Source organism: Leptonychotes weddellii, chromosome 4 (assembly GCF_054177405.1).
Source record: "Leptonychotes weddellii isolate Sample4059 chromosome 4, ASM5417740v2, whole genome shotgun sequence".
Lineage (NCBI taxonomy): Eukaryota > Metazoa > Chordata > Mammalia > Carnivora > Phocidae > Leptonychotes > Leptonychotes weddellii.
This window is the reverse complement of record NC_138372.1, coordinates 135,951,527-135,963,525: the sequence shown is the minus strand read 5'-3', so window position 1 is coordinate 135,963,525 and position 11,999 is coordinate 135,951,527. Positions and strand designations below refer to the sequence as shown.

Below are 11,999 nucleotides of genomic sequence, written 5' to 3'. Positions count from 1 at the left end.
CTCTGTCAAATAAATAAATTTTATTTATTTATTTGTTTGACAGATAGGGGGACAGCGAGAGAGGGAACACAAGCAGGGGGAGTGGGAGAGGGAGAAGCAGGCTTCCCGCCGAGCAGGGAGCCCGATGCAGGGCTCCATCCCAGGACCCCGGGATCATGACCTGAGCCGAAGGCAGACGCTTAACGACTGAGCCACCCAGGCGCCTGTGACGACCATTCTCAAACACATCTCCCTGAGCACAGGTGCAAGCAGTTGTTTCGCTAGGACTGGGTCCTAGTTTGAATAGATGTGGCCTAATTGCCTTGCAAGGTGGCTCACACCAGCAGTGCACGAGAGTAACATTTCCCACGCCCCCCAAAGCTTCAGCACTCGGGATTATCAAAATGTTAAGTTTCTGACAGTCTCATGAGTGGAAAATCATCATTCTGCTTTTAATTTGCATTTGCCCTGCACCCTGGAAGGCTCTCTTCCTATCCGGGACTGCTGGAGCCCAGTGACCTGCAGGCATGGGGGTGTTCCCGAGGAACTCTCCACGTGTCCCTCTCCTCCGTAATGAAGGAAGTCTCAAGTCCAGGCAACCAACCACACAGCAGGTTTCCGCTGGTGCGAGGCCCCGGTGATGAGCCTGGCGCCTGTCTTCTCACCAGGACCCTGGCAGACGAAGCAAGGGGACGGGAGATGTGAGGCAGAGCAAACACCCACTGGCAGCAGACAGCACCGGAGTGAAGAAGGTGGCCCCGAGAAGCAGACTGCCTGAACACTCCGCCTCACCACTCGATATGACTTTGGATGAATTACTTAATTTCCCTAAACTCCACTTTCTTCACCTGTCAAATGGGGAAATTACAAGAACTACTGCAGAGGGTTTTGGAGTGACAGCTCGTTACTAAGGCTTGTGTTGGCCACGTGCTGTAAAAGAATGGGAAGCAGGAGACTGTAACTTGGTATAGTGGAAAGTGCACTGGGTGCGAAGCCAGGCTTGTGCTCTGGCTCCCCTCTGCCTGAATGAGGGAGAATCAGGTAAGCTGGGTAGCCCTTTTCGACCTGTTTGTTTACCTGTGGAATAAAGGCATGAGTGGTGTCTAGGTGTCCCCCCTTTTCTAGAAACTGCTCTTCCTTCTCACCTCAAATGCATGGGGACTGCAGAGACATGTTGGTATGAGGCAGCCCCCTCCTGGATGCCACTGACTGGCACAGGGTGTGACAATCAGAGTCCTTTCTTGGCATCCGGGAGCTAGAACTGAGGAAAAGGGGGCTTAAACAGAGGGCTAGTACATGTGGGGGGCTGACAGGATGCATGCATTCTGCTCACGGAACAGAGAGGAAGGGGAGGCAGAGGGAGAAGGTAGAGAGAAAGTGGGGCTGTCATTCATTACTCTTCTCCTGATTTCCATGAGGTAATATAATACAAGCTCCCCCACCCCAAAAGCTGGTTCAAACTGAATTTCTGTTATTTTCAAGCAGAAGAATCCCCACCATTTTTACTAAGATAAAATGAAAATTTTCCATCTGTAAAATTTTATGGATGCCTGACTGGTGTTTCCAAGAACATCAGCTGCCCCGTGGGACGGGCCTCTGTGGTGGGATTGAAGAGGGGGGCGATCATCCTGCCCGCTCCACTGGCCTCCAGAAGGCCTCATGGGCTGCAACTGGGTCAAGGCTTTGTGTTCTGAGGAAGGAGTCTCTAATCAGCAGACTAGGTCATTGGCGGGATTGGGCTTTTTTAAACTAGGAAATAGGAATGTGCATAAATGCTTATTAACAAATGCATAAATGATCAAAGGAATGCTAGGGCTGACTAGGGGTCTGGAGAGGAACACTTACACCTTTGTTGAAGCAGTCTTGTCTCCCACTTAACACCAGAGCCCCAAAGGGCTCTAATAAGTGTAGATTTTGCCCAGGCTTCATGAAAGGTGTGTCTTAGGAACACTATTAGAGCCTTAATTTGTGCCTGACCTGGGTGGGGTGGGGCTATTAGGATAGGAACCACCAGCCTCCAGGCTCCAAATACCAGGCATGGCTGATCAAACAGGTAGCAAGAGGTTAGTTAAAAGCAGCCCTGCCCAGATTACGGTGAGTCATCAGAAAGCTCAGGATAGACCTGTGTTTGTCAGTCCCTAGATTCAGTGTCCTCTCTCCCTGGGTGGCAAAAATGGTAGGCCCCAGGATGTGTAGGTTTTGGTCATCTTGTAGACAGGGCCTCAATTCACAGGATACCTTGTTTCCAAGTCTCTCTGGTGCTCTCAGGGGTGGCCTGAGAATGCAACCTCAGCATTCTCCCCTTGCTGTGGCTGGTGTGGGAATTTACTGCCCATGGATATAAAGCCACCGCTGTGCCCAAGTTCACGTCCACACAGCCAGTGAGAGCCAGAACCAGGTCTCCCACTCAAGGGCAGTCTGGCTCCAGAGCCTGAACTCTTCCTAGTTTTACAATAAAGTTTCCTGCTTTGATCACACAGAAAGACTGCCTGTCTCCTCCGATCCACAGATCCAGCAGCGTTTTTCAGCTCTGCTGGAAGCACAGAGCCTCAGTCCTTCTTCCCTCTGAAATCCTCTCCTTAGCTGTACCATGGCCTCCCCTTCCCTGCCTACCCCTTCGTCTGCATTTTTCAAACTGTGGGTCATGTCTCCTTAGCAGGTTACAACTAAGAGAGAATCTGGACTAGTTCTTTGCTGCTGTTGTTATTGTTTCAATGACATAGAAAAATCAATCGAAAATATCTTTCCTTTCCTGGCTTCTTGCCCGTGGTGCAACCCCACCTCCCCAAGTAGCCAGGAAACTCCTACTCATCTGTCAAGTGTATGTAGCACATAGCGATCAAGATGTAGGCTCTGAGCCAGAATGCCTGGGCTTACATCTCAACTCTACCACAGTGCTGTGTGACCTTGGACAAGTCATTGAACCTCTCTGGGTCTCAATTTCCTCTTCTGTAAAATGAGAGTTGTAAGAGCACTTACTTCACAGATTTATTGTGTGAATAAAATAAGTTAACATATGCTAATAGCTCAAACCAGCACATTAGTATTATGATATATATTATATATTGATATGGTAAATGGTAATGATTATTATTATCATCTCCTTTCTAAAGCCCTCCTGGAGCCCCTAGAGAGACCCAGGTGTTCTCTGATCAGAGGTCCCTCAGTGCCAGGTGACTTTCCAAAATGCACATTTTGGATAGCTGCCATCCCATTTTTCTATGATGAGAGCACCTTCCCACCAGCCTGAAACCCTCGGGCCTGGCACCTGGAGGTTAAGAGCTTGGGCCAGAGAGCCTGAAATCTGAGTCTCCAACCCTGCTATTTGAAGTTGCTTATCCTTTCTTTTTTTAATGTTTTAATTTTTTTTTTTAAGATTTTATTTATTTATTCATTAGAGACAGAGAGAGAGAGGCAGAGGGAGAAGCAGGCTCCCAAGGAGCAGGGAGCCCGATGCGGGACTCGATCCCAGGACCCTGAGATCATGACCTGAGCTGAAGGCAGACGCTTAACCATCTGAGCCACCCAGGCGCCCCAGAAGTTGCTTATCCTTTCTAAGCCTCAGTTTCCACTTCTGTAAAATGGGAATAATAACAGCACCTGCCTCATAAGCCTGTTACAAGTATTAAATGAAAGGACAAATGGAAAGTGCCTAACCCAGGACAAAATTAGCTGTTTTTCTCAGAGTGTAGTTCAACTGATGGTTAAGGAACAAATGAAACTTCCAAAACCTCACAGATGCCTGGAACTTGGAAGATGCTCATTGCTGATGTCTGATAATTGGAGTGCAGATCAAAACTGAGGCCATCTGCCTCGCCTGCTGGTCCTCCGTGTAGCTGACTGCAATCACACACAACACGGTGCACACTGAATAGAGCTCTACAGTTGATAACGCCCGTTCACACATGGAGTCTGGAGGTAAAATCCCCATTTTACAGATTTGCAAAGTACCGTACAGCCGGCAGGGGGCGACGCTGAGCTTTGAGTCTGCTTCCCGCCACCCCCCACCCCCCGCCAATCCTACAAAGGCTCCCGGTCAAATTCTGAGACGAATGCCAACCTCAAAGCTGATTTACCTAGCGTGGCTGAGTGGGGGAGGGCGTCAGAAAATGGTTTACCTTAAAAGAGGAATTTAGCACCCCCCGACGTGCGGAGGAATGAAGTGAGCCAGAACTTTGGAAGCAGAACCCACCGACGCCTGGCTGTTTGTTCTCGGGCAATTCACTTGAGCAGTTTATGAAGATGCAAAGAGGCAGGGATGCTGTTGTGTTGCCTCCCCCAGATTTTCGTGAGGATCCAATACAAGAACAGAAGGCGAGTGCTTTACAAATACTAGTTACTGCATTCTTTACTGCACGGTTGATAAAGAGGCCCCGGGGCCTCCTCAACCCTTTAAGAGGGTTGGCGGGTCTGCGGACACCCGCGATGCGGCGGGAGCGGAGCTGGTCTCCTGCGGGGCGGGCGGGCAGGGGGATTCTGCTCTCAGGCCACACAAACCAACGAATGGCATAATACTGGTATTTTCTTAGAGCTTCGGGATGACTACAAAGTGTGGAGAGGAGGATCGAAAAGGCCTTTTAATTTTGCTGCCTGACCATAAAGCACGCATGGAAGGTTCTTCAGACAAGCACACAGCCTCCGCCTCATCTGGATTGCGATCAATCCAGAGCGCTTCTGAAAGAACGCCTCCATTGACATTTTCCGAGACAAATGAATAAACCCATCAAAACGGTTACGGAACCAGTTTCTGTTTTAATATTTCCAGGAAAAGGGAACATAAATTCTGCAGAAGTCATTTAAAGTCATAAACCTTAACATGTTTGCAGAGCATTCTACTGGCTGAAGTCAACGGGGTGACTCTCGGCCAGAGGACCGCCCTTCTGCAGCGCCCGGGCCTAATGGCACTTTTGAAAATTCTCCAAGTGACACTGCAGAGAAAAAAGTTCTTTTGCCTTCAGAGCATTGGTTTTATTTATTTATTTATTTTTCTAAGTAAATCTTTTGATTTGGGAATCAAGAAACAATGGAGTCTCTGCTTTTTGATGTTAGTTCTCAGGGAATTTTTTTTTTTTTTTTAAGACACAGCAAAACGCAGTTTTTCCTCCCTGAGGCTTTGGTCAGGGGAACGGGGGTCCTTAGGCTGTGTCAGAGTCTGAGAACAGGGTCAGAGTCTTCAGAGCCCCCAGAGGGCCAGGGTCCTGCTCCAGAGGAGCTGGAGATGAGTCTAGTCCTTAAGCTCATTCTCCACAGATACTCCTGGGGAACACTAGTCCTTTCAAAATAGACATTTCCTTTTGCTTTCCCATCAAAGAAGCATGGCAGTTGGAGGGGACAGGGACAAATGGAGGTGGGCAAGGCAGGACTGGACAGTTTACCAGGCCAGGAGGCACGTTTCCAGTTTCCAGGGACTAGTGAGGAGACTGGGTGTGCCGCCTGGGCCCCTGCCCTCCTGGAGGAGGAAAGGGCAGGAGGCCAGGGGCAGAAGCAGGCAACTGGAAGGAGGGCAAGTCGGCCCACAGGGAAAAGCTGAGGCAGAAGCTCCGGGCGCAGGTCACTGAGAGCCGTCCAGCAAGGAAGGAGAGCAAAACCTTGTGGAGAGTAGGGTTGGAAAGCAAGAGAGGGCGGAAGAGCCCGCAGCAGAAGTGGCTCAAGGACGTGGGGAGGCATCCCCCTTGCAGAAGGAGGGGACCGCAGCTCCGTCCTCCCTGTGCACTGGGCCGCTCTGAGGAGAAAACCTCCACCACTCGTATCACTGTGGGGCAATACTGCTTGGTATTCGACCCCATCCAAGGAGACATTATGGTATTTTTTTTTTTTTGCCCTCCGGTTCCCATCTCTACTCCAACTCGTGAACTCTAACTTAGGGAATGCCAGGCAGTCCAATGTGCTGGAGAAAAACTTCACCTATCTACTCGTACTCATTCAGCAGCTTGGGTTTGACCGTCCTTTTCCCAGGGAATTCTCCCTGAGCACCCTGGCCAAGGTTAGGTCCTGCCCTGAATTCTTCCTCCATGCCACTGTTAAAACGGCAGTTACTTACGTATCTGTGTCATTATATCCTTACTATCTGTCTCCTTGGCCAGTGTGTAACCCCAAGAGAACGCTGTGTCTATCCTGGCCTTTGCCAAACACCCTTACCAGGGCAGTACCTGGGACGAGGTAGCACAGAATCTACACTGGAAGATGAAAGACGAAATCCTAATGATTCCCCCTGAAAGAGCCACGGAAGAGCAGGACTTACTGCACAACTTGTTCTGGAACACGGATGTCAGTGACTCCATCTGGCTGAAGTTGGCCACTAGGAAGACGTGGTCCTCATGTGGCTCACTCCCGATGGCCTTCAGTGTGTTGAGGTCCACCTGGCCCACACCGATGGCAAAGATCAGGATGCCGGTGTCCCGCGCCTTTGCAGCCACCTCAGCCACGGAGTCCTGTGGCCTCCCATCGGTCACGATCATTATGACCCGCAGCACATTCTCCCTCAGGGGCCGGGCCCCCTCTGCTTCTGAGAATGCAATGTTCAGGGCATACTGGATGGCCAGCCCCGTCATGGTGCCCGTGGACAAGTGCCTCATCCTCTTGATGGCGCGCTCCACTTCAGACCTCCTTTTGAAGGTCTTGAGGGAGAACTCGTTCTTGACGGTGCTGCCATACTGCAGCAGACCCACCCGGGTGACGTCAGGGCCAATGTCCAAGAACTGCAAGATGTCCACAATGAACTCCTTGACCTTGGCATAGTCATGGGTGTTGACGCTGCGGGAGCTGTCGATGATGAAGACCAGGTCCACCCGCTTATTCTCACAGGAGCTCTCTGGGGAAAGAGGAGAGGTCAAACTCATGAGAGGAGCGCCAAGGGCCAGTGCAGGCTGGCTGTTACTGGAAATCCCAGGGCTGGGGGATCACCTTTCAGAATTCCAATCTTCCCTGGTTTTTCTTCCCCACTCGGGGAAGCTTTAAGGGTACAAGATGCATGACCGGGTGATCATGAGTATTGGCTACAAACAGATACTATTTATTTTTGCAAGATAAACGAACACTTCAGTTCCTAGAAAGTCATCCATACAGTTTTTACATGGGAAAACACCTGATCAGGGTCAACACGATTTGATTATTTACTGCATGCCACATAAGCTTGGCTGGATACTACAGGGACTATACAACAAGCCAATAACCAATGTCAAGGAGCTTACGATCTACCTTGGGAACTTAACTAATGGAACAAGTGAAGCAGTGTGGTGCTGTCACTGGATGTTCAGAGAACAGGGATGTTAGTGCGCTGGGGTCAAGGGGACAGGACATGAACTAGTTTTATGCAATGTTTGGATCGAGAGAAGGAAACACATGGAGAGAGACACATGAGCAGAAGCTTAAGATGGCAGGAATATGGCGGAAATGGAATGAGGGACAAAGAAACCGCTAGGAGGTGCAGATAGGAATGGAGCTGGAGGTAACCTGAAGCCCGCCATGAAGGGCCTGAGAAGTGGGTGCGTGATGCCAGAGGCGATGGGCAGAATACAGTAGCAGCATACTATGTCCCTTAGCTGGCCTCTAGGGAGGTGACATAATAAGTCAGTTGAGGGTGATGCAGACCATTGCTGCACTAATCTGTCTGAGAGGGGGACGCAACCTCAACTGGGGTGGGGGGCATCGTGGAACTGGAAAAGGGACTGACCAAGAGACATTTCAACCAAAGATACTGTAAAATGGGAAACAGGCAAACGTTAAGTCTCTCCCCTACCCCCACCATACTTATTCCTTCAGAGCCCCCAAACAAGAAGGCTAGAAGGGGTTTGAGTCTGTGGACGAAACTCATCACATTCTGGGAAGAGGCTGATAGGGGATGAAAAGAGAGGCCTCCTGCCTCAGAGGGTGGAGGCTGGGCCTCCCTATTGGAATTTCTCCGATGTTCCAAGCTACTGCCTTCAGCCAGGGGCGGGGGATGGGGGGAGGCCCTCCTCCCCTTCCCAGACTCTGTAGCTAAATCCAGATTTGACAGGGATTAGAAAAGGGATCCCAAATGCTTTCCCTAAATCCCAATCACCACAACTGCAAGAAAGAGAGAGAAAGCCAAATATGGAACAGTGAACCCAGTCATCAAAATGAAAAGTGGGGAAGGCCCATGTAGTCATCCTGTCCGGGCCGGCTTGCCAGGTTCTGACTCGCCCCAAGTGCCTGCACACACACCTCGTCCACTGTGGCCTCGTAAGTCTTCCAATTTGGGGGCAAGGAAGCACCCCCAAACACCAGCATCCTGGTAGGAGACCAACCTTGTGCTGTACCTACGTCTAACATGGGGCTGTGTGAGTTCAAGGTGAGTTTCTCAAACCAGAGGCCCCAGAAACCGCCTTTGAGGACTCTGGGAGAAATATCAATATAAAACCTGACATTTGTGGGATGTTTTCAGATCCTTTTTCCAGAGCGCATTCATCACTATGGTCTCATTTGATTTTCAGAACAAGCTCTGAAGAGGAAAGTAGGGTGTCATACCCATAGGATACATGAGAAAATGGAGGCACCAAATATTGGAAAATCTCTTCTAATGTAGGAAAAAACCTATATGGAGACACACCAACACCCACCACATTAGGCAGTAGTGAGAATTCAGGGGGAAGAGGGTGGCCTTGGGCCCCGGGTGTGGGAACCCTCTTGTCTGCCCACACTGCCCCCCACTTCTCTCCAGCTGGGCCCAGGCTCCAGGGGAGAAGCCTGCTGTTCCTGGCCGTGTAGTCCATGTTGCCCACAGACACCTGCCCTAGGAGGCAAGTGACTGAAATCCAGCCCAACCCTGAGCCCCCAGGGCTGCACCCACCCTGAGAAGCACCTAGAAGGGGTGCCTCTTCTAATATTTGCAAAGGTGCCTATGGTCTAGCATACAGCCCTTGGTCAGAGCCATGGATGACAGACCCGCAGGTCCCAGAGCCCAGGCTGGCCCCTCTCCAGGAGCCACCCACACCCCACCACTGATGTGTGAGCTTACAGCAGGGAGAATGTGGCCCAGGAACCTCTGCCTGCTGAGGGGAACTGAAACCGGGCTCAGACAAAGGGAGATATGAAGGAAAGGCTGCTTGGAAGGGGGAGAGGAGACAGCAGACTGGCCCCCTAAGAACTCTTCCTCTGGAGAAGTTTGGAAGCAGGAGGTCCTCTGGGGTTGGGATTCTTGCTGTGGGTCTTAGTCACAGTATCAACATCCCATCAAGCATCACAGTCAATTTAAAGGGAAGCCTGGAGGTTCCATGGGGAATGATGTGCTAAACTGGATTAGTTCCCATCAAAACAAGTGTATCATTTCCACAATGCCTGGGCATTTACAAAAACACCACAAAGTTTTAAAATGTTGTTGGAGGTTCCAAGGGACCTGTGACTATGAGTGGAAAGTGAGGCCTCGAAGCCCAGGTAACAGAGTTTTCTTCAAGACAACCTCTCAGATCCCTTAAGGGCTCAGAACCAGTCTTGCAGCTTGTCCCCGAGAGGACCAGTTCAGTGGTTCTCAAACTGGAGGTGCCTCCCAATCCCCTGAAGGAGCATTAAAAACTAAGATCGGTGAGCCACACTTCCAGAGCTTCTGACCCTGTAGATCTAGGGTGGCACCAGAAAAATCTGCATTTCTAGCAAGTTCCCAGGTGAAGTCAATGGCGCTGGTCCAGAGACCACACTTTGAGAACCACTAGTTTAGGTACTAGAGAGATCTCTGGAGAAAAGACGTTCTGGCAAGTCTGGACCTCACCATCTCACTGTGAATTCCCCAAAGTGGGAAACTAGTCTCATTCATCTTCCCAACCATGTAGTTGGGAACAGAGTCAGTCTTGAGTCAACATTTGTGGAATTAAATGGAATTCTGGGTGGTGGAGCAAGGTTTCAGGTGGAAGGGATTGAACCAGAGCAGTCAGTTCAAGCAGGTGGATGAAAACCACAAAGTCAAAAAGTTCTAGAGTAGGTGTGGCTCCTGCTAATAGAGTCACAGATTCTAGATGTATGGCCACTTTTGAACTTTGGTTCACAGACTCATAGACTAATAAACTGTTAGAGCTGGCGGCGTCTAAATAAAGTCCAAGTCACTCACTTTACAGAAGGGGAAACTGATGCTCAGAGACATGACGACTCATTAGGGTCAGTCCTGGGACTATACTGATGGCTCTTCCACCATCTCATGGTGGGCACGTTGGAAAATTCTCCATACAGGTGGCCTTACAATATGAGCTCTACAGATGCTTGGGAAGAGCCCCACAGCTTTTCCATATGGGGACTGCTAAGAGGTGTTTCCAGAAAATGGACTCTCCTCTGTGTGTGTCCCTTCCACAAACTGGTTCTGATAAACAGCATCCCTGTCTCCCTAGCCTGGGAGAAGAGCACACAATCTTCCTCTGGCCCCTCATGACAGACTTTCAATAGCATGGGATGAGGGTTTGTGGGCACATCATAAGATGTCATCCCTTGAACCACAAAGTGACAGTCTGGACCTGGTCTACTGCACTTCAGTTCTGTCAGCTTGCCTTCAAAGCCCACAAGTTGGGCAAACAAGTGTCCCTTACTGTTGAACCTGAGCCAGGACAATTTTAAGTAACATTCCCACGCCAGCAGGATTCCAGTGTGCAACCCTAGAGTGATTTTCTCTGCTCAGGGTTGTAGACTTGTCACTAATCAGCCTCCTTGCTCTGGGTAAATTCAATCAGGGCTGTAGAATTGTACAGCAAATATTTGGTGCCATCTGCCTGGGAAGATCAAAGCATGCTTGGAGAAGGAAAGTATGTGAATATCTATAACAAGGGTAAAATGATTTCACGCAGAGACTCAAAAGGGGCTCCGAAATGCTTAGTGAAGTGACACATAGTCCTATGACCTCAGTGTAAGTCCAGCCTCTGCCACTTTTTGCCCATGTGGTCTTGAGCCTCTCCTTGACCTCTCTGACCCTCAGGCTCTTCTTCTGTGAAATGGTGATAATAATACCTCCCAGGGATGTTGTGAAACTCAAAAGAATATAATAATAATCTATAGCTACTCTTTGTTGAGCACTTGTTCTGAATACTTTCCAGGTGTTGGCTTATTTATTCTTTACACCCGCCCTAGCGAGTAGGTACTGTTACTATTCCCATTTTACAGCTGAGGACAGTGAGCCTAGAAAGGCTAAATAACTAGCTCAGGGTCTCACACTTAGGAAGTAGGGGAGCCAGGATCTGACCCCACCTTGTCTGGCTCTGTAGCCCGTGCTTTTAACCGCCAAGCAATACTCAGGAAGGATTTTGTCCTTGTAGACCCGCCATCCTCAGCATACCCAAGATGCCCCGGGACCGCACCTGCTTTCTGGGGTCAGTTCTTTCCTTCCCTGGAATCCCAGCCTGAAAGCTGTGGCTCCAACTTGCCTGCCTCCTGCCAAGTACTTCTGCCTGCTACATGCCTATTTGCATTTTTAAAAATGTAATAGAATGATAAAACAGATGCTTGCCTCCCTGAATAGCAGCAGCTCCGTACACCAGGTTGCCGGTCATTCCCATTCTCACTCCCCCGACAAGTGCTTGTTGAGAGGCCAGTAGGAACAAGGCGCCAGGGGAAACTGCAGGATGGGGCAGGTGTGAGGGAGAGCCGAGGAGATTGCATCCCAGAGGCACAAGGAGGCTGATTAGTGACAAGTCTGCAACCCTGAGCAGAGAAAATCATTCTAGGGTTGCACACTGGAATCCTGCTGGTGTGGGAATGTTACTTAAAATTGTCCTGGCTCAGGTTCAACGGTAAGGGACACTTGTTTGCCCAACTTGTGGGCTTTGAAGGCATTTGGCGTCTGTGAACTGAAGTATATGGGCTGGTCAAAGACGGACAGCCAGAGAGAAAGAGACTGCCGAGTAGAAGGGCAGTGCAGTTCGACCCAGGGTCATGCTCAGTGTGGCCTCAGAGGTGCCCACAGAGGCCTGACATGTGGCCCCTAGGGCTGCTTCGTGTGGCTCTGTTGACACGTGCCTCCAGAGTGTGACTAGTTGTTAGGACTTAGAAGTGATTTCATGGACATTTCAGAGGCAAGTTAGCCTATT

At 49.9% G+C, this 11,999-nt stretch overlaps 1 protein-coding gene across 3 annotated transcripts in view; it reads right to left on the bottom strand.

Annotated features, from left to right (window-relative positions):
- The window catches only part of MATN2 (matrilin 2), a 124,421-nt gene that overhangs the window by 77,951 nt on the left and 34,471 nt on the right, over positions 1 to 11,999 (bottom strand). For all 3 annotated transcript variants that reach the window (XM_081816291.1, XM_081816292.1, XM_081816290.1), the window contains exon 3: positions 6,221 to 6,790. In XM_081816291.1, coding sequence (XP_081672417.1) covers positions 6,221 to 6,790 — 570 coding nt within the window. The remainder of the gene's footprint in view (positions 1 to 6,220; positions 6,791 to 11,999) is intronic.